The following is a 23368-nucleotide window of genomic DNA, read 5'->3' on the forward strand; positions in this document are numbered from 1 at the left end:
AATTTAACTCCTTGAGCCTTTAGTATCTGTATTTCATTCAATACTATGTAGAATATGGATGAAATAGAAGAAATTATTTTAGCCCTGGGAGGCCTTCAAATCTAACAACTATTTTTATAGGTGTTCTATAAAAATCAAAAGCAATATTCTACAATCCAAGCTGTCTTTTCAGTGCTGTGTCAATCCATGAACTAACAAGTGATGCTGGGCGAGGGAGGTCAAGGAAGGGTCCAAGTCAAGTCTGTGGGACCCACAAAGATATGAAACTTTGAGCTGGGGGGCACTGTGGGAAGTCATTTCCACTCATGTAAGGAGCACATAATACTCCAGACACAAACCTGATACAATCAAAGAGACCTCTGCCCTGGAAAGTCATTGGTAAATTACAAAGATGTCATAATGACATTAAACATTGGTGTCTTGAAACACCATAACTTGTCTAAGTTACCCCTAATTTTCTAGAAAGTTCAAAAAAGATGACTAGACGCCGAGATGGCTCAATAGTTAAGAGTGCTTCCTGCCCTTGCAGAGGACTCGGGTTTAGCCCCCAGCACCCATTTGGTGGCTCACAACCACCTGTGACCCCAGTTCCAGGGGATCCACAGGCTCCTACACACATATGATACACATAAACTCATACAAGCGTGCACATACACATGAATAAAAGGAACGAATGAATTGTTTTAAAAAACAAGTTTTAAAAAGTTGAAGTGTGATTTGTGCCTGTCTGATATCTGTGAGCACTATCGTCCTCTTCACGGCAGTCAGCTTCACACAGGGCTTCTGCATTCTGCATCATGCTCAAACTGGCAAAGTCTCCTCTGCATTTGTTCACCACACACTGGTGTGTTATATATGTGTGAATAGCATGTACAATATCTATATAGCATTAATAGTTTATACGTTCATCCACCCTCCCAGTTATACCATGAACTGTGAGGGAACTATCATTTATCCAATGAACAGTGACAAAGACTCTCCCAATAAAAGCAATTAAACACTTGAGCTTAGGGTTTGGTTTTTGTTTGTTTGTTTGTTTGGTTTTCATGTTCACCACCAATTCTCAAACTTGAATAATATTAGGTTTATCCCTTTAAAGGGAAAAGAAAAATCTCCCAAGTCCCCTTCATAGCAGAAAGTCTGAATACTTTATGCTTTCCAATAAATTCACATATACATACGTATTTCTTTTTGCTACAAAAATTTCCAAATTTGCTCAGACATAACTTCCAATAAGCCTGTTTACCTTACAGATTCAAAACCAAGGCTACACATTAAACACAAAACTATAAAAGGAATGATTTTTGCAATAACGATGCTGGCACATTGGACAATGTTTTTGTGAAGCTGTGCCATGGTCCACAGTGAAGTTTGCTGCTGCTGTTTATGCCCGGACCTCAGCCTCAGGGCAGTGTGTAAAGAGAAGACAGTCTTCTCCGAATTTGCTCTAAGACCACTACAGCGGAATCTTTCATTTCTCCACTCACCTGGAGCGAATGAATCATTCATGAAGGTAGATTTTTGTCCCTTGGCATCAATGTAACTATAAACGCTGAGGATAGAAAAACAATGTCAGTGCCCTACCATACATAAGATCATTAGCATCTTTTTAAAAGGTTATTTCACTAAAAACACAAAATTTATGCAAAGCTCACAGGAAACCAGTGGACTCCAAAACTATATCAGCGACTCATCATTTGTCAAATCCCAAGTTTTGAAAACATTCGTAATTGCAGACTCCTTGGTTTCCACCCAACAAGTTCTGTTCCTCCATTGGGAAACCATGAGACACCGTGAGTTATGCCCAACTCAGTAACAGCATTAACTTGTTCCTTTATTATTAACTTAGCAACAACTGCCCGACCTCATTTTTTTAAGGTCTTTTGAAGCTAATGTTACTGTTATTAATTTACAAATGAGTTGTGGTAGTGAGACACTGAGAGACTGAATAACTCCCCACCAGCCAGCTTCATTACAGCCACTGATGTCGGAACCAACCAGACCCAGTTTCTACTCCACACCACACTAGGGTGGCTTCTCTTTGAATCGCTGTGAAACCTACTGTAGTTTCAGTCCCAGAGAAGGGTCTTTTTCACAGTTTACATGAAATTAAATTACTGTCATCCAGAATAAGTTCTGTGATGCAAGCTGACAACTTCTTGACAATCCAGGCCCTGTTACTGTGAATTGAACCACGTGGCAACTTGAGGTCACCATGGAAAGAGCTGGAAATAAGGAAATATGCAGCGTGCTTTTGACCTCATGGTTTGTCTTGATTAGAGGAAGGACAAAACAGAAGGAAAACATCAATGTTTCTTCCTGGTGGTAACACTGTCAAAAGATCCACAGAACCATCAATGCCTAGAAACAAAATTCCACTGGATTTCCTTTGTCACATTTGCCAGATCCCTAGATCTCTGTAGCCCCCCCCCCCCGTGGCTAATGGCCATCACATTGGACAGTAGGTAGAACATTCCCACAGAAAGTTCTACTAGACCGCCTATGCCCCACCTCCCCAAACAGATTCCCTAATCATTGGGTATAGTCTGACTTGAGAGAAAGCTTAAGTCCTTGTTACAAGTAGCAAGACAGCTGTGCTCTGAGGTGACAGATGGGGTTTTACCACTTACAGACATGGAGTAGGACTAGGAAGAATCCAGACAAAAAACTATCTCCCCTCCCCTAATGGACTGCAAAAAGACACAAGTATATGACAAGTCATTCCAAAGGCCCAGAGTCTGAGAAAGGACACTTCCTGAAGTAAAATGGCAAGGAAAGGTTCTGTCCCCTCATGAGGTTCAATACTCTATGACTAAACATTTCTCAGTTTAATCTCATGAGTTGTGGATCTGATTGGAGCCCAGTATCAGAGTGTGGGCAGAGAATCAGTAATATTTTCTTTCCTGAACGCCAGCTCCAATTGGGAAACTCAGGCAGACACTAGGAGAACTTGGAATCTCTTTCTGTCAGCACTTAAGCACCCATCCTTCAATTTCTCTGTGGTCCTTGCCTATGTACTTCGTATACAATGTGGTAAGAGAGAGAGAGACTCCCTCAAACATTTTAAAAGGAGAAAGAGACAAAGATAGGAAGTTCGCACCCCAGGTTCCAGCATGGCTCAAGCTTATAAAAGTGTAATGTAAAAGTGTAAACAAAATTAGATCTCCAGGAGCCGTGTTTAAAAAGCAAAAGGAAGCAGGAGAATTAGTTTGTAATAACATATTTTATTTAACCCCAAAATATCTAAAGCATCATTTAAAATTATAATGAATATTTTTACATCAGATGAGACAGCTTACATTTTATGATTCATATTGTCTTCAAAATCTGGTGTGTGTTTTAGACCTATAACAGCAAGTGCCATCTGGGATGAAGCTCATGGCACCTGTGCTGGGACAGCCACATGGGAAAGTGGCTACTGTCCTGGGCAGCACGTGTCTCCATAAGTCTGGACCTTTGGCACTTGTCTTCTGTGAATCTCGGAAGAGAAACTAGTTCACTTTCCACTTTGAAATTTGTTTTCTGTCAAGCTGAATCTCATTTTAGCAACCCGACCCATTTCCGACATCTATAGGCTCCTCTGTATTCTCTCCCCATCCCTGTGGTATTTGTAAATGCTTCCCACTTACTGCAATTATGTTAAGTGACACCCAAATCCCAATACAGCCTCAGCTCAGTATCTGTCTTCTCCAAGTTAAATCACCTCTCTTGTTCATACTTACCTTTAGTTCAATTCCAATTTGTAAGCTGTGTTCTACTTTCAACCAATTTGCTTTAGTTCTCCAAGACAAGTCCTATGGACTACCCCAGCAAACAACAAATTCCATTTTACTTGTACCCATCTTTCTTCCCAAAGGCAAGGGCTCTGGACCCATCTTAACCCTTTATGATCCATCTGAGAGGAAAGTGATGTGGGGGTAGGCCTTCCCAGGAGGGACAGGAGTAGCTACCTTCCTGCTAAAGCTCAACTTAAGCTTTTGGAGAGAGACAAGCTCACATTTTTTTTCTCTCTTCGATCTGTGCCTGTGAGAGAAGACCACTCACAGGTAAATCCAACCTCCTTCTCATCCCTCCAAGAGAGATAAGCAACCGACAAAGTCGTCAGATCCAGCCTGAAGGCAGGCCAACATAATTCAATCTCATCCCAGAACGAAGAGGTCAGGCAATGAGGAAGGAGGGTCTTATTTTTAAATCCTCAGTCAAATACCCTATTCTTTTGTCTTCAGAAGAGGTCCTTATTTTAAAGACTGTAGACTTCCCTTTGGTGGCAAAAAGGTTTCATTTTCAAAGCCCAGTGGCAGATTGATCCAGAAGAGGAAGGTTTACCTTGGTCCAGGTGGAGGGCGTGGCTTCCCAAGTGCCAGGGTGTGGCTTCCCAGGTGAAGGGGAGTTTCTTGAGGGCTTCTGCTGTCCATGAAGCTTGAGGAACCTGGCATTCTCTAAACTAGCTGTCCTAATAGAGTCTGAGCTCAGCAGACCGGAAATCCCCAACTAAAGAAGAAACCCTGACATTCACCAGCCCCTTGAGTGCCAGGATATTTCTCACAGGACTTCAACCTATATTACCTTGAATTCTTTTGCATTCCTAGGAAAATACCTCCTCCTAGGAAAATGCCTCCTCCTGCCAGGGCAGACTCATTAATCCTTTTGTTCTCTGTGGAGACTTCATCACACCCTGATTGGCATATTTTCCTAGGGCACGAATCATAAAGCCTTATCTCCTAGTACATCTTATTATAAATGTCTCCTCATTTTGTAAGACATCCATCCTTGAATCCCCCATAGAAGTATGCATTTTGCTTCATTCATAAATAAATGTCTTGAATGAGTGAATGTTGGTATAATAATAATAATAGCAATGAGAAATAAGCCCAGTGGTCATTCTTATCAGCACCTGGAGCCAAAAGTTCTACCTGAGTTCTTATGAGGAATGTATTTCCCAAAGTCACATGAAGACCCACAGAGATCACTAAATTCAAAGCCAGGTCAATGGGGATGTTGGAGTTGTTTTTATTGTTTTATTTTGTCTTAAAAAAAAATCTTTCTGTAAAGACCGACTACAACTAACAATTTGAGCAACAGTATGCCCTTCTCTGATAATGAGATTGATGACTAACTAACCCACCATCACAGAACCCTTATCTAGTAGCTGATGGAAACAGAAGCAGATACCCACAGCTAAACACTGAGCCGAACTGGAATCCAGATGCAGAGAGGGAGGACAAGACCAGGCTACAGAAACCCACAGAGACAGCTGACCTGAACACGGAGGAGCTAATTGGCCCCCCCAGACTAATAGCTGGGAATCCAGCATTGGACTGACTCAGACCCCCTGAACATGGGTCTCAGTTAGAAGGCCTGGGCAGTCTAAGGGACCTCTGACAATGGAACCAGGATGTATCCCTGGTGCACAAAAGGACTTTGGGAGCACATTCCCCATGGAGGAATACTCCCTTAGCCTAGAGGCAGGAGAGAGGGCCTAGTCCCTACTCCAAATGACTTGATAGATTTTGTTGACCCCTCCTGGAAGTCATCACCCTCCCTGTGGAGTGAGAATGGGATGGTGGAGGGAGGGAGGGAGGGGGAACTGGGATCAATATGTAAAATAAAAAAAAAAAATAAGAGAAAGAAAGAAAGAAAGAAAGAAAGGAAGGAAGGAAGGAAGGAAGAAAGAAAGAAAGAAAGAAAGAAAGAAAGAAAGAAAGAAAGGAAGATCTCTGGAAAAAAATCCCAGCTAGTGAGAGCTGTTAAGAACACTTGCAGTTCCTATGGAGGATCCAGGTTCGATTCACAGCACCCACATTGTGGCTCGTGGCTGTCTCTAGGAGATCTAATTCCCTCTTCTAACCTCTGCAAACACCATCTATGTGTGGTACATATATATATATATGCAGACCAGATAGTCATACACATAAACAAAATTAATTTTCAAATCTCCATTTATAATCATGTTGCTGTTTACCTTGAGACTATCACAGAGAAATGGAAGAGAAGGGTAGAAGAAATGAAGCTTGAAAAAAGGTTGCCTTTACTTCACTAACAACACAGACATAAAGGTTGCCTTTCCTTCACACACAACACAGACATAGATACAGACACAAACACACACAGGGAGAGAGGGGGAGGGGAAGGGTGGGATAAAACTGTCTTTAGACAGTCTTCGCTAGGACACTGAAGCTCTCTAGGCTTCGGTAGCCCAGGACATTGAAGTAATCTCGTGGTTCAGCATAGTCATCTTCCTCTTCATAGAAACCAGCAGGGGCAGCTTCTGTCTGGACAGCTTCTGTCGAAACAATCCTGAGGCTCATTTCCTGTGACTCAGCTGCCATTCTCCCAAGGCCACTTTCCATAGACTGGAGTCTAAGAGACTTCTAGGATTAAACAAAGTAAATACATGGAGATGTTATGCAAAAGCTGCTTTACAAATGGACACATGGCACATAGTTATAATCACTTCTCTTCCTCTCTTACACGAACACACATGCACACATACATATATACACACACACACATACACACATATACACTCACACACACACATATATACACATACATACACACATACACATACATACACACACACCTACATGCAGAGAAGCAAACTTGTGTTCTTATCAGTACACAATACTTAGCCTTTAGCCCTCCATTCCCCTACCTTGTTGTAGCTTTTTCTTTATTATTATTTTTTAAAATTCTCATACAAAATATTTTGATCATATTCTTTCCCCTCCCCAACTCCTCCAGATTTTCCACTCCTCCCTCCCCACCCAAACGCATGTTTCTTCTCTCTCTCAAAACAAACAAAATCATTAAGACAAAACATACTGAACTCAAACAAAAAGCATGTGAAAACTGTAAAATTGTTTTATGTTGACCAACTATTCCTGGACGTGGGGCCTGCCTTGAAGTGTAGTTGACCCAGTGTCACTCCATTGGGGAGAACTTCTTTTCCATTTCCCAGAAGGTATCAATTGCAACTAGCTTCTTGGTTAGGCATGGGACTTTGTGTCCACTTCCCCTTCTCCTCATAAGTCATTCTCAATTGTAACAGCTCTAATGAAGCGACCTCGACGTCCCGCAAGCCTCATTTCCTGTTCTAACCTGGAGAGCCTTGCATTGCCTCCATCGCTTTTTTTCCACTCCTGACTGCTGCACACTGTTCATTTCTTCCCTCTCTTTGGTTTCTATGCCACCACTTCCTCCTCCTTCAGGCCCCCACCTTTAACCAGCCTGGTTCTTTTCTCTTTGCACACTGGCTTTCCAAACCAAGAGCTTCCCCAGGACTCCGCCCTCTACTGTCTCACTCTCAGCACTTTGAGTCACTTCATCCACCGAAAGACTCCAAACAGGACCTGTCTTGTAAAGACCCAAGTAGCCCAAAATCCTAAGTAGTCCAGGCTCTGCCCTGAGCTCCAGCCCACATGCCCACCCACTCAGCATGGCCCATGAGAGAATCACAGCAAGCTTGAACTCAACTTGTCTCTGTGGCCCCAACCCACATCTCCTGCCCCACAGTCTGCTCCTGCCAACGCTAACCCTTCTGGCTAACAGCACAGGCCCTTCAGAAACAGGCAGGTCAATCCCAAGCTCTAATTACCCATAACACCAGTGATGGCTGTTCTTAGTTGTCAACTTAACTACATCTGGAATTAACTAACACTCAAGTAGCTGGGTGCACGTGTTAGGGGTTTTTTTCTTAATTAAGTCATTTAAAGTGGGAAGACCCACATTTCAATCTGGATATTTTTAGGCGGGAAGTTCCACATTTAATCTGGGCCACACCTTCTGGTGGCAGCCTATATAAAGGATGTGGAAAAAGGAAGCTCGCTCTCTTTGTCTGCTTGCTTTTACTCTTGCTGGAAAGCCCTTTCCTTTGTTGGCATGAGAGCTACTTCACTGAGGCCCAGCTGAAGCATTTGGCCTTGTGGAGTGAACAACTACATTCTTGGACTTTCCTTGGTAGACCACAATGCCTGGACTAGCTACACCACAGCTTACAAGCCACTCTAATAAATTCCAGGATATATATATGTGTGTGTATGTGTGTGTGTGTGTGTGTGTGTGTGTGTGTGTGTACATACATACATATACATATATGCACATATGAGAATATATATGTATATATGTGTTCATATATATACATACACATATGCTGTAAGTGCTGTTCCTCTAAAGAACCCTGATTAATACATACCCTACCCAGTTTCGCTCCATTCACTCTTCATGCCATGCTTCTCACCTGCTCGGGGAGAACAAATCCTCTTCATACTGGTCTGGCTCATATTTCCTCTTACTGTTAGGTTTTCCACAAACCTCCACACAAAGATTTTTCAAAAATAAAAATTGAATCTGTCCATACTTCTGCTTAAAACCCTTTGATGGCCTCTACTATACACTAGAGGGATGCTTAGCCTGCAGTGAGCTATGAGGAACACCCTGGGGGATTTGACTTCAGATGATTTATGAATAACCTCAAATTACAGAGTTTTATATACAGGTATATTCTTGTGGGGAGAAAAATCAGTAATTCATTACATTTCCCAAAGGAATCTGTGATATTCCAAACATTCTGTGCCCCAGCCACACCCATCTCTCTGGCTTCATCTCTGTTTCACAACCGAGATGCTCAATATCTGAGTCACAGAGAATTGCCATTGAAGCACTCCTTTGAGATCACACCCAGTGAACTCTTTCATCTCCAAGGCAACTCTGCTGACATGTCTGGTTTAGGATGAGCTAACAGGCACAGGCAGGAGTCCCTTGACCAAGGACAAAGTTACCTGTTGCTCAGATTGTCTTACTCTGCCTACATTCTACTTTGACCACAGTTTTCTCCTCTTGCAGCTTCTCTGTGAAGGGCAATTGGTTTATCCTTCTGTCTTCTCCAGGATCAGATGTTCAATCTATGTATGCCTTAGGACATAGACATGCGGACATGCGTGTCCAGTTACACACACACACACACTCTCTCTCTCTCTCTCTCTCTCTCTCTCTCTCTCTCTTTTAATACAGCCCCATATAAAAGAATCCAATTTTCCAAGTCAAGGTATAATCCCACAGGCAGAAAACTAAAGTTGCATTCATTGAGACAAGACAGAGCAGCAAAGTCTGTTCCATGACATTAGCCATAGGACTCATGTTAGAATGTCACACTTGAGAGACTTGAGAGATGTGATAAAACAGGGAAACTGGAGAACAGTAGAGTGGCAGAAGTGCTTGAAAACATTTCAAAGTTGGCCCAATTTATGTATCTAAATGACAAAATCACAAAGATCCAAGGGCATGGAAAACAGGAGCAACCAAGGCTCATGGAAGAGGGTTTCACTACACCTCTGGCTTCCAAGACAGAAAATGCCACCTGACTGGTAGCAAGCCCAAGTACGCACCAATGTAGGCAAGGAGGTAGAGAAAGGAGGTTAGAATGACCCCCTAGATGTGTTCAATGGACAGATGCCAAAAGCTAAGGATGGTGCTTGACTAAAAGCCTTGAGGAGTTGAGCACTGAGAGACACCATACTCTCAGAATAACGTACACAAATCATTGGTTGCCCTGCTTCTATTCCTTCTCAGTAGAAGTGGCTAAACTTTATCATGAGTGTGAAGAAGAGAATGGCTCATGGCGCATGCCGGTGCTGTGTTCAAAAGGACTTTGACATCCCTTGATACAATACAATCCATTTTTAATATGGATATTCAATTATTTCTCAAAGAACTAATTATGACTTTTTGTGCTTGTGTGTTCTTAGTCTCATTCTTGATAAGGCTGCCCACTTGTTCTTTTTAATTTTAAGACTATTTTGAGCTCTAAGAGTCCTCTGGGAAATGCAAATATTCCTGAGACGGGCCCCTAAGCTGCTCCATTTTCATTCTACCCTACATGGAGACTATAATTGTAACCAGTGTAAAAAAAATAGGTCTGAGATTAATGTACTAACATTGTCCTAGCGATGCAAATGAAACTACAGAAATTGCAACTGAGTCCTCTTGGGACAAACATTGCTTTCTAGTAGCTTGTGAAGAGAATGGACAGTGGATGGTGTGGTTGGCAGAGTCATTGTCCAGTATTTGACACATGTGACTTTTCACAATATCTCTTTGGCAAATAACATTTATTCATATAATACATATACAAGTACACATATAATAAACACTTACTTATACTATCTTAAGATACGCTTAAAATATCTCCAGAGGAGATGGTGTTCTCTACATCTGTCCTACATAATAAGGTGATGGATTTCCAAAATTATTTAGTTCAAGGATTGTCAAAGTCACCCCCATCACAAGCCCTGACCCTATAGGCTGTCTTTTAGTACCCTTCTCAGGAGCCACTGGTTTAGAGCAAGTCCTCAAAAGGGGCAGGCATGTAAATTCTGGTGTGAGTGGTCTGGCTTCTCAGAGGACGGCTAGTGGGGGAGGGCAGAGTGAAGGGAGTGCAAGGGTAGCAATGGCTTCCATGATGTCCCTCCTCCACGGACTGATGCTGAAGTAGGAGATGCTTCTGCAGAATGGGATCCCTGGCAACAACCAGGATAAGGGGACCTTGAAATAGTAGAGGGAAGATGATGATGTTTAAGACACAAAGTAAATACAGCTACAATGATGGAAACTAATGTTAAAATGGCTCTTATAGCACTGTGATCCCAGGATAAATACAGAGATATAGATAGACAGCCTACAGGAGGATTGTGTTGGGGTGTGTGTGTGCTCATATGTACACTTCAACTATTACCAAGAACATGTGAAACCATCCCCATGAGAAGTTTAGATCTTTTGTGCAATTTCCAAGCATATAAACAATACTATATAGGCATAGAATATTTATCCCTTGGCTCCTGCCCCAACCTTCCCTGTCATCTTCTGTGCCCTAAGAAGACTTTGCTGCATGCACTACAACAGTGGGCTCACTTAGCCTCCATGCAGAATGACAAGGGGATGAAGGAACAGAGTGAGAAGACAGTATGTATTCCCCCGCAGCCCGTGCGGCTGGGCCTTGAACTGACTGTGAAGGGAACAGCACTTCTCAACATGACCCTTCCACGTGATGCTCTCCTCCCAAGTTCCAACACTCACCCTCACTTCTATCTTCCCCTTCATGGGTGCTTTATGTCCTCTCTAGGTCTAGATTAAACTCCATGACCAACCAAGTTCCAGAGAACTATGTGGTCGCTGACCATATCTTGAATAGTGTTTTGAACAAGAGAGCAAGCCCTAGAGGCTATATCCAAAGCACAAGATGAGAGCAGAAAGGATCTAGACTAGCAGTCACCAAAGAAGATGTGAAAGAGAGGGCTGGCGAGTGGCACTGTGTACAAGGGGGCCAACAGGACTTAAGACCTGTTGCTCTTTTCCTCTTTCTCAGTCTCCATTATTACCAAAGTTAGTATGGGTCCCTGACTCGAAAATCAACCATCTTTGCATCCTTAATAGACAGATATGTTCTGCTGTGTCTACAGGGTCACTAACCCCTTTATTCCAATATGAAGAATGCTGCTGATAGCAGAAGACATCTGTTTCCCAATCACTCTCTCTGTTCCAGCCCAAAGGTAAGTTGTTATTCTTGTCACCTCCTCCGGGTGGTGAATCACCTCCCCCGTCCTCATCCTGTCTTCGAAGATGTCTGTCAGGATAGCAATGGTGTAACAGAAAACACTGTGGACAGTCAACTTTGTCCATAGCACAGCCACAGCTTAGTCACCGCTGGTCCTTGGCTCCCCATTCAGCCCATTCTGAGTAACAGAGGGTCAGTGACTACATCTCTGTGAGTCAGGTCGGTCAGCAGCTGTGATGTGCATCTCATAACCAGGAAGTGAATGGATGAATCATAATATAAAAAGATTTTTGCAGATAAGTTGGACATGGTAATATAAGGCCATACAAAACTTTCCAGAGAAGTCAGAACTTCTTCTATGTGTGGAACCTGTCTATTTCCTTTGGCATTGAGTTAGCAAGATCCACAAGGTACCTGGAGAACTGCCTGGGGGAGGCCTGGGTGTCAGACCTGAGTGATCTGTCATTCACTGAGGGGAACAGAGCTTTGCTTCTGCTGCCCAGACACCATCCTCACCCTCACTCCAATCTTGTCAGTTAAAGGTTAGGGTGAAGCACTTGGGGATCAGGTTTGAAGACAAAATGCATGTGAACTCCAACATAGCGTGTTTTTTATACCTGCTTCCTTGGTACTGACAAGAAGGAATAGATAACAGGCTCGTCAACACAGGAAAGTGACATAATTTAAGTTGGGAAAGATGATGTGAAAGTCCAAGTTTTTTAATAAATATGGAAACACATAATTCTAGAAGCAAGACTGTAGAACTAAGACTTTAATGATGAAGAGCTGTGAACTCCAAGGAGGCCATTACAATGGCAGTTTGTACAATTTGTCCGAACTGTGGCAAGAAGAAAGATCTTCATAGGATTAAAAAGTCAATGTCAAGTTAGAAAGAAAAGAAAAACAGTGTGGTCTCCCACTGAGTGAAAAAGAAACTGTAGTGAGCTATTCACCTTGTCTGCACCTGTGGCATAGACCACGCCCATTGGGGTGGAGACAGGGCCAGATGTGACCTGGGGAACCAAGTCTGAGGAGGGGGCTGGGAGATCTTTTGCTTGCAGACAGGGACAGGAGAACATCAGGAGGCATCCTTGGGACCAGGAACCTGCTGGTGTTCATCTGTCTATGTTGTAAGTTATTTCTCCCTGAATAAACATCTATTCGGCCTATTTGTTTCTCCTGATCCTTATTAAACATCAATATCAGTAAGAAACAGAGCCTAAGAACTCTTCCTCCTTAACTCAACCCTCACCCAAGCCTCCCTAGGTCTGAACCAAACAGACAGAAGATGGGCGCTGGCCAGAACTTGGGGGCGGTGGAGTGGGAATAAGACTCAGCAGGGGGCTTGACTCAACAGAACCAAGAGACCAAGAACCAAGAGACAAGAAGGTAGCCCTGCCAAGTCTAGACTTCACAGTAAATCTTAAGAGTGAAGATACAAAATATAACATCAAAACCAGAAATTCCTCTGATGGTTTGAACATCCCCTTCCTTTGAAAACAAGTAAAAATAAAAGTATGAGGGCTGGGGAGGTGGCTCAGCAGATAAAACTCCGATTCCCAGCACAGATGCACAGGTGAGCAGGTGTGTGAACTGCAGAGTCAGCAGTGCTTGGAGCAAAGTACACAGCTAGACTAACAGAATCTGTGAAAGGCCATGCCTCAAGAGTAAAGGTGGAGAGCAATTGAGGAAGACATCTCATGTTACTCTCTGGCTTCTACATACACACACACACACATGCACACACACACACAAACACGTGCACACACACGTGCACACCTGCACACACACAAACACGTGCACACACACGTGCACACATGCACACGCACAAACACGTTTATACGTTGAATACAGTACATATACATGTACACACAAAAGAAAGAGGAAAAATAGATGAAATATTAGAAAATGTTTGAAGAAATAAGGTATCTGCCAGTTAAGTAATTTTTAGTCTTTGTACTGGGAGCAAGATCCAGGAGAAAATATTTCATAAAGGGAAAATGAGCTTTTGGGCCAGATGTGGTAGTTCATGCCTGTAATTCCAACACTTAGGAAGCTGAGGCGGGAGGATAAAAATCCCAGGCTTGCCTGAGTTACACAGGAAGATCCTGGGTTTAGAGGGGTGATGGGTGTGAGGAGGAGGGGCGTTTGTGATAGAGGTTGCTCTGTATTGATTTTGTTTGTTGGTTTGTTTGTTTTAAAGCAGCATTTGGGGACAGTTTCTGTGGAGGAAATTGCCTCAAGTTATAGTTTAGAGACTGGTAACCTACACAGAGTTTCTGGGTAGAGAGAATAAAATTGGGATTCAGAAACCACAATGGAGGGAAACCTTTGAGGAGACAAAAACAAACGAAACCACTTGAGGCCTTTCCTTCCACTGACAGTCTCAAAGACTTCACCCTGGGAGTGAGGCGTAGTTAACCTTCACTGATAGTTTGATGGACTTCTGGGTGTGTCCATGCAGGCATTCCAGCAAGGTTGTAGTGAGTTGGGAGGACCTGCCCTGAGTGTGGATGGCACAGTTTTGGGAATATATCCTGGAATAGCACCCTGACACCAGTAAGAATGCAAGAGAGGAGATGTCACCAGTGGACTGAAGCCGGGACAGCTCCTAAAGGCCTTGGTACTGGGTCCAGCTTGTATTCTCTCTTTTTATACTCTAAAACCACAAGGTGGAGTGGGAAAGCAAGACTTTAAGAAGGGTGTGGTAGGCAGTAGGTTGTTAAGGACAATGACCCATTGTTTTAACTATTTCTCTAAGCTGTTCTGTTCCAGATAGCCAATGATGCCATGCTTTGCATTGCAAGCAGTGCCTTAAGTAAATCACTAAATAAATCAGTACATCAGTATCTAATAATTGTTCCTTTCTGTTATTCTACTTCAGCACCATCCATGTGGTCAAGGACCCTGGGTCAAGTGAAAGAAGAAATGGGATACGAGCATTCGTCTGGCTTTGCTTCCTGACAGTAGTCAGCCACCCCACAAGCCTGGCACTGCCCACACCTTGCCCATCATCACAGACTGCACCTCTGTGGTGGTCTGAAAGAAAATGGCCCCCCATAGCCTCATAGGGAGTAGCACTGTTAGGAGGTGTAGCCTTGTTGGAGTAAGTGTGGCTTTGTTAGAGGAAGTGTGTCACTAAGGGTGGGCTTTGAGGTCTTAGATGCTCAAGCCAGGCCAGTGTGGCTAAATCTCCAGCACATGTCTGCCTGCATGCTGCCATGCTTCCTGCCATGAGCAAACCTCTGAACTGTAAGTCAGCCCCAGTTACGTGTTTTCCATTATAAGAGCTGCTATGACCATGGTGTCTCTTCACAGCAATAGAGACCCTAACTAAACAACCTCCAAACCATGAGCCCCTTCCTTAAGCTGCTTCTATGGAGCACTTTATCACACCAAAAGGAAAGTATTACAACCTGTCATCGCTGATTTAATTAAGTGACCTGGGATTGCTCACACCTACCGGATACAGAGGGCAGAGTGGAAGAAGATGCTGCAGTGTTTCATGGAGAATGTCCAGCATGCCATGAACACTACCAGGCAAGAGAAGAGCATATGACTGATAACCAAATAAAAACAGACAATGACAACAACCAAAAGCCCTGGGGTAATTAACAGGATTGTCAGGCATGGACCAGAATAATGGATAAATGTGCTGAAAGGTTAGGAGGGTATAAACTATTTAAACAAAGGATAGATACATCAGAGATAGTTGGTAACTTGAAAGGTAAGCTAGAAGAAAAGACCCACCACAAAACATGGTGATAGGAATGGGCAGAACATACAAAAGACACATGGAAGAAAAGGGAAAAAGTCCCCACGATGAGAGGGCCAGAAGGAGAAGACAGCAAGAATAGAGAAGGAATATATAGAGAAATGGCCAGGATTGACCCAAAAACTGACAAAAACCCATCAAACCACAGACTGAAAAAAACCACTCGATCCAAATCCCATACAGAATAAATACAAAGATAATGACATCTAATTATATCATTGTACAAGTTCTGAAAACTGAAGACATAATGTGCTAAAAGAACAAGGAGAAAAGACATCTATAAAAAAAAAAAAGTAAGGATAATACCCAGTTTCCAAAAGAAAAAAAAATTTATAAAGTTAGACAATGGGATAGTATTTTTCCATGTGCTAAAAGAAAATAATGGCCAACACAAGATTTTACATCCAACAAAACAAACATACCATGTTTACAGCCATGGAATAAACAAGTTTTAGGTGAGCAACAACAACAAAGAACCGAAATAATTTTTTGCCTTTGCTGACTTTCACTGTAGAAATAGTGCAGGATGTTCTTCAGGCAGAAGGAAAATGGCGGCTAGAAGCCTGGACTGCAGGGCTAGAGAGAAGAGCAATGGAAGGGGTAGATCTGTGGACTCACAAGATAATCACGTGTGTGGGTCTAAAAAATGGAAAGGACTAAATGGCAAGGTGGCGATGGGGTAAATGGTGAGACAGATAGGAAGCAGAACTTGAGTAAATTCAGGTACATTTTAGAAGGCCTGACATAACAACTAAAAGAATAGCAGAAGAATGCATCACTAGCAAGTAGGTCTTTTATATAATAAAATGAACATTACTTCAAAAATCAGCAAACTGGGGTGAGGGGAATATGAAGGGGAAAGTACAGCAGCTATGGACTTGGGGAGATGGCTCAGCAGTTAAAGACACTTGTTCTTGCAGAGGACCCAGATTCAACTCCAATCACCCACATGGTACTTCACAGACAGCCATTCATTCCAGTTCCAGGGGATCTGACACCCTCCTCGGACTTTCATGGGCATGATTCATGGTACATATACATATATACAGGTGAAACACCATGCACCTTAAATACAGTAGCAAATAAACCTAAATACCAAATGGTCAGCCCCGAAATCACATATACTCAGGTAACAATACACAGATTGAGCAGGTTGTAGTTATACACTCAGGAATATAGGTAGCAACAATTAAAAAAGTATGTTCAACCTCAGAACAAGAATTATGGAAAAGGAACAAGGGGCTCTCTGAGTAGAGAGGGCATCAGAAGTCACCAAGGTGGCAAGCATGGGGTGACTATCCCTTACCTTTCTAGCCAGTACAATCACCCCTGTGACCATCAAGCAGATGACTCCCAGTGCAGCAACCATGGCTCCTCCTAGAAATCCAGTCTGGAACTGAGCCACTACAGGGAGAACAGCACAGAGGTGAGTGGCAGAGGTCAGGAGCAAAGCTGCCTTCTCTGAGGAAGCCTCCATTGTCTCAAAAACCAATGCCAGTCATGAGGGTGCATGCCTTTGACTTAAGAGTCAAGAGGCAGGCAGATCTCTGATTTAAGGCCAGCCTCAAATGGGGAGTTGGAGGTCAGAGGTGGGATTTGCTAGAACTGTCCTCTGTTGGAGTCTTCAACCTTAACTCTTTTCAGCAGAGCATCTCCCTGGTCCCAGGGGAGTCGGTGGCAGATCTCCCAAAGGGTGATGCACCTTGTGTCCATCTTGGACCATATTTTGTAATCCTTTACCCTAGCCAACAATTTGTTTTCAGATCTAACGAAATGAAACAAATGCTGTCCGAAAGGAAACTTGGGAAGGGTCCGAGAGATGGCTCAGTGGTTAAGGGCACTGGCTGCTCTTCGGGAGGACCCAGGCTTGATACCCAGCACCCACATGGCAGATCCCAACCATCTGTAACTCCAGACCTAGGGGATCCCAACTCTTTTTCAGGCCTCCACAGATACCAGAACTAGGTGCTTCACAGGCATATATGAGACCAAGATACCCATACACATAAAATAAACAACAGATCTATATTAAAATAAAAGCAAAAGGAAACTCAGGAAGTGATTTTTTTTCTTTTCTTTTGTTCATAAACACACACACACACACACACATATTCATAGTAGTAAAAACTGGTTAATACAAAATTAAAACCAAACTATGGAAAGAAAAAACATGTAACTTCTCACCTTAGCCCTATAGCCCAGATCTGAAACCCCAGAAGAACTGAGTGTCTTGCAACCTTACCCTCTGCAGCTTTCTCAGTTCTTGGTACATAGTAGATGCTAAATAAATAGCTATGATATGCTGAAGAATGGTTTCTAGAACACTTTCTCCTGCCATTCCCTCTTATCCAGGGATTCAGGCAGGAACTCCCAAGTCCTAGGAAGACTTGAAACAAGAAAAGGCATGGCCCCACTTTTCTGAACTCCAGGTTTTGCTTGTAGGAAAGGAGACTACAGTATCTGATCCCTTAAGATAAAGACCAAGCCTGCCATGTCCAAGGTCCCAGCATGTTCCATAGGCCAGGTTGGCCCCTTGTTGGACATAGCCATGACTCACTCAGGAAGAAAGGGGATAGAAGACCACGGTGTGGACACTGCAGAGTTGCAGAGGGCTTGGAAGGCTCACTATGGAGTGAGGAGAGGACAGGGACAGAAGAGGAGGTCAGAACCACCTTGCAAGATCCGGTTAGTACAGGGTTCTTTAAGGCTGAAGGGAGAAACAAGCAGCTAGACTAATGGAATTTTAGGGGAAATTATGATAGTGAATATGGTCAGGTTTAAGCGTGAGTTAAAGTACAGTTAAAGGCAGAGGAAATTTGGGATGTCAAAACTGCCAACTTGGATAGTAATTTTTGGTTAAAATGAAAGCACTAATTCTTCTATCTACAGCCATGGTTTCAGAATAAAGACTCCAAGGTCTTTGAAACTTTAAGAGCCTCAGGGCAGTGTGCAGGTGTGGGAGGAATATAATCTGCAGTAGAGATTCGGTATTATTTGTGGCACCAGGGATTGAACCCATGGCCCTGTGCATGCTAGGCAACCACTCTATGGCTGAGCTGCATTCCCAGCTCTGATCAGAGAACACTTTCTATAATACAGTTACTAGGGACTTGGATCAATAATTGAAATCAGTGTCAGGAGGAGAGCGGGGACAGAGCTGATGTAAGCAATTAGAGGAGCGTTTGCCTTAAGGTAAACAACTGACTCTTTGAGATCAAGAGGGGATTTCACTGACCCATTGGTGTTTCCTGGTGCTTACAATTACACAGACAGTGGAAACACTCAGGGACTTGGGTAGAAGCTGGAGAGAGGCACATGAAACAGACAAAGTGTTCTGAGCAAACACACATGGCTTCTGTCTGCCTTCTGGTTTGGAGACCTCAATCTCTTGGTCCATCAGTGTGGTGAGAGGCTCTGGGAAATATGGCATTGGGGTAAAGAACCCACACTTGTCACAGCCACCATGTGCTTAGGCTTACTGTGACCTATATCTCCTATTCTTTTTATTGTGAAGCCTCCCCTAAATAAGTGTGACACACAACACTGTCCCAAGACCTTATTTGTAACCACTCATGAGATGATTACATACATCATAGACCCAAAATACAGCAAAAATGTAAATACCACAGATATTCAGGATACATGAAAACATTTAGTCCCAGGCTGTATGATTCTAGAATCTGGGCTCCTTACTTCTTGTATTTAATCTATGATGGAACCAGCCAAGAGGTAATGTTTAAAATGAAGCTTTAAGGCAAACTTTTATCATTTCGATGTACATATGTTCTTAAGACTCATGAAACTTAAACTGCAACATAATTTCAATGTATATATATTTGTAACCTAAACTCCAGCATGACTGATGGTAAACAGTTCTGAGTATAGCATGTCATGGAGTTAGACACCTGTGTGTTAACATCAGCTTTCCACCATGAACAATCCCAAGCCTTAGTTAGTTAGCTTCTGCCACCATCAATCAGATGGAATTCATACTCACAGTCAATACCTAACATGGCACTTGCTATATTCCTGGAGCCATACTAATGGCTGTGTCTTATAGTAGTTGTTCAACCCCACAATAGCACCTCATAAAGCCTTAGACCCATGCACAGATGAGAAAAGTGATGCACAATAATTAAAGTCCTATCTGAGGCCAACAGCAAGGTTTGGACCCAAGTTGTCTGACATCAGAGACTGAGTACTTTATTACCCTGCTAAACTATCTCTCAGATGTGCTTTTAGTAATCTTTTCCCTCAGTAAAAATGGCTCATATTTGCCCCAAAATAAACATTATGAGAGTGTTTGGAAGCTTTGAAGCTTCATCATACAAAGGTGGGTGAATATTATATATTTGCATTTGGCACAGGCTATTCCTTGTTTTAAATCAACTCTGAAATTGAGAGCTAATTCTAATCTGCATGACTGATAGTAAACCATGAGATGAGCATCTTTCATGTGTGGCCTCATCCATGGGTCTCTTCAGTTTAGATAAGATATACTTCCCATGCAAAATCAGTGGGTATGCATAAAACTCTGCAGAATGATTCCAGAACATATCAGATCCTAGCTCTGCCCCCAACTCAGCTTGAGTTGCTCTTTCTTTACCATGCCACAAAAGTTCCTCCAGTGAGTTTGATGTGTTCCAGGATTGAGATACTCTACCTCCTAGAATGTCTCAGGATGGTGTTTTTTATGTGAGAGAAAGTGGTTCATCACCTCCCTGTTTCAAAGGACATACCTGAGCTTTCTTGGACCTTCAGGAATATTCTTCCCTTGTAAATCCCATCAGGATAGGTGTGGTAGGTGCAGAAGTACTCCCCTGTGTCATTCCTAGTCAGTGACTGGAAGGTGAGGCCTAGGCTGGGGCCTGTGACTACCCGCTTCCTGAAGACTGAAGGGACATGCCACCCCCAGTCAGCGCTGTAAACCGCCAGAAGCTGGTCCTGTTGCTCCCAGTTGACTTGGGTCACTTCAGCAGTGTTGGAGAAGTGACACTGTAGGATGACAGAGCCACCTTCCTCTGCATAGATGCTCCCCTTTGTCTCTATTATGCTTGCTGTGACTCCTGTGGGAAAGGGAGACAGATGTACAGAGGCTCTAGCCAGCAGTTGCCCTTCAGCCTTCTGAAGAATCCCAGGGTGTTCAGGGTCCAGAACTGGCTCCAGGAATGGAGTCCATCTCCATTGTCAGCAGTCTACCCTGGCATTCCCCCATAGAGACTGTCCTCGAGTCCTCTTTCCTTCATTTCCAGACTTTGCTTACTATACCTGTCATTCAAGGCTCCAAGTCCCACCCCTGGGTGCTTTCCGATCTCCTTGCCCTTTTCCACATACTCTATCTACTCCATCCCATCCCTGCTACTTCAAAGCATGCTTCTACCTCACTCTGTTTCACTTTCACTGTTAGTCAGATCGGTGGGCCCACCTTCTTGAGGACCCTGACATTTATTCATTTGTTTATTTATTTACTTATTTTTCTTATTCTACATATCGATCCCAGTTCCCTTTCCCTCTCCCTTCCTCCCATGCCCCCATCCCCCTCCCATCCCATCCCCTCCACTCCACAGGGAGAGTGGTGCCTTCCAGGAGGGGTCAACAAAATCTGTCAAGTCATTTGGAGTAGGGACTAGGTCCTCCCTCCTGCCTCTAGGCTAAGGGAGTATCCCTCCATGGGGGATGTGTTCCCAAAGTCCTTTTGTGCACCAGGAATACATCCTGGTTCCACTGTCAGGGGTCCCTTAGACTGCCCAGGCCTTCTAACTGAGACCCATGTTCAGGGGGCCTGAGTCAGTCCCATGCTGGTTTCCCAGCTGTCAGTCTGGGGGCCTGTTAGCTCCTCCTTGTTCAGGTCAGCTGTCTCTGTGGAGGACCCCGACTTACAAGACCTCCCTTTCCCACTGCTTGTGTCATATAACACCTCATTAAATGCCTGGTGTATCACCCCACGGCTCAGCACCTTGTCCACTCAGGTTGATTATTTTCATGAGCGCATTTAATCTTCCCACCTAGGATGTCGGCCCAAACCCACATCTATTGCTGCTCCACGGTTTCCAGCGGTCTAGTCTTGTGTCTAATCTCTGCCCTTTGAAATAGAGCTGGGCTACTTGATTGCATTTGGGATGTCAGGAAAAACCTTCAGGAAAGAGAGAAGGAAAAAGATCCATGATGCTTAGCCAGAAGTAGTAGTAGATGCTTTTAATCCTAGTACATGGGAGGTTGAAGCAGGAGGATCATAGTGAGTTCCAGACCCATCTAGACAACATAGTGAGTTTGAGACCAGCTTTAGAAATATAATGAGACCCCCATGTCTGTCAAAGAAACAAAATAAATTAAAAGAGACGAGGAAGGAGAGGAAGAGAGAGGATGAGGGACAGGGAAAGAAAGGAAAGGGAAAGGAAGGGAAAAGGAAAGGAGAGGAGGGAGCAGGGGAGAGGAGGGAAGAGGAGAGGACGGAAGAGGAGAGGAGAGAGGAGGAGAGGACGGAAGAGGAGAGGAGAGAGGAGGAGAGGAGAGAGGAGGAGAGGAGAGAGGAGGAGAGAGGAGGAGAGGAGGAGAGGAGAGAGGAGAGAGGAGAAGAGGAGAGAGAGGAGAGGAGGGAGAGGAGAGGAGAGAGGAGGAGAGGAGGGAGGAGGAGAGGAGAGTAGAAGAGAGGGCAGGGGAGGAGAAGGCAAAGGAGGAGAAGTCAGGAGAGAGGAGAGGAGAGGCAGGGGAGGAGAGGGCAGGTAGGACAGGACAAGACTCTTTCGGCTGAAAGCATCTTCTTCCCCGACCCCTACCCCAGCTCCTCTCTGAGCGATATGCGTTCAGCCTTTAAACAACATGGCAGTATAGTCTTTAAATATTTTCTTCTCTTCCCTCAGAAATGTTTACCCACAGTCTCTAACACAATAGAAACACAACAGAATTTAGCCAGTGGTATTAGTGGGAAACCCCGAAAGTCTGGGAAGCAGGTATTTCTCATCAACGGACTAGAATATTTTCCTAGAAGTTCCTTGGAAAGAGAAAGGAAGATGGAGTGGGAGAGGGCCGGGCTGGCTCCTACTCCTGGCCCCCTTTCTCATACAGGTGACCGACCAGTCAGAGCCCCCAAGCCAGAGAATCTATGAACACCATCCTCTGCAACCCCAAACACCCCTGTGCCCCCTCTCAGCAACTGTTTCTTCCCACAAGGTCGCAGAAGGCCCCAGAACCACCCTACATACATGCATGCTGCATGTACTCAGCCTTCTTTACCTGAGCACTGTGGTCTTTGCTCCTCTAGGTCTGCAGGCCTTACCTGAAGTGAGGAAGGCAGCCAGTATCAGCCCCTGGACGCAGATCAGGAACAGCCAGCCATGCATGCTTCTGACCAGAGGGCCTACAGGAAACAGATGTGGCCTCTCCTCTGCCTGAAAGCTGGCCCAGTGCAGGTGTGAGGTGAAACTCGGCCTGTGAGAAGAGGGTCTCGGAAAAACTGAGTTAGGTAAGAGCAGCGTCAAAACAGATAATGCTCTTGGCAAGTACACAAACTGCATAGGCCGAGCCACAAGAAAGGCCATGAAGGAAACATAGTGAAAAATAAACGAAATGTGTGGTTTGAGGTGTATGGTTCTCCAGTGACTCGCAGTCAATCTGTTGTTTTTACTTTATCTTGATGCACTTCTTGAGACAGCAGCTTTTATGTAAAGCACTCAAGGGCATCTTGGTGATGTACAGGGTTCTGAGGAACTATTTCTGATGAGTCAGATCCCCTGACATTGCCTTGCTAAAGAATGTGCAGCCACAAGAGAAACTTCAGTGTGGGCGCTTACAGGACCAGACCGTCACTGCATGTAGACTCTAGTGGCTAGGGATAAACCACGGATGAGACAAAGGCCCTGGACAGACAGCTACTCTCTCTTCAAGGAGACCCTCTCCTCAACTCTTATCCGTCTGTGTTTTTACCCAGGTTTGTCTTTAATTGCTTTGAGGGTCAGCTCCCCTGATGTAACAGAATCAGCTGAGAGTACAATAAGTTTTCCTGCAAGCTGTTGACCCCAGGAGAGTTAAGTACAGCAGAGGGA

The 23368-nt window shown here is 43.9% G+C and overlaps 1 protein-coding gene across 1 annotated transcript; it reads right to left on the reverse strand.

Annotated features, from left to right (window-relative positions):
- Positions 1 to 6083: 6083 nt before the first annotated feature.
- Positions 6084 to 22868, reverse strand: Tigit (T cell immunoreceptor with Ig and ITIM domains). The gene is made up of 4 exons (XM_051191511.1): positions 22603 to 22868; positions 20066 to 20392; positions 16633 to 16730; positions 6084 to 6371 (listed from the first exon to the last, which is right to left on the reverse strand). Exons 1-4 carry the CDS (start codon positions 22862 to 22864, stop codon positions 6150 to 6152), a joined length of 909 nt encoding a protein of 302 aa, XP_051047468.1. The 5' UTR covers positions 22865 to 22868; the 3' UTR covers positions 6084 to 6149.
- Positions 22869 to 23368: the final 500 nt, after the last annotated feature.

Source organism: Phodopus roborovskii, unplaced genomic scaffold, assembly GCF_943737965.1.
Source record: "Phodopus roborovskii unplaced genomic scaffold, PHOROB, whole genome shotgun sequence".
Classification (NCBI taxonomy): Eukaryota; Metazoa; Chordata; class Mammalia; order Rodentia; family Cricetidae; genus Phodopus; species Phodopus roborovskii.

What these genes read in the sequence shown, in the direction of transcription:
- Tigit (XM_051191511.1), bottom strand. Translation starts at nt 22,864, where the DNA reads ATGGCCTTTCTTGTGGCTCGGCCTATGCAGTTTGTGTACTTGCCAAGA. An exon ending in GGCTGCCTTCCTCACTTCAG is followed by an intron (nt 20,393 to 22,602) that starts GTAAGGCCTGCA and finishes CCTTTCCCACAG; the next exon opens with GAGTCACAGCAAGCATAATA. An exon ending in TGATTGTACTGGCTAGAAAG is followed by an intron (nt 6,372 to 16,632) that starts GTAAGGGATAGT and finishes GTTTAATCCTAG; the next exon opens with AAGTCTCTTAGACTCCAGTC.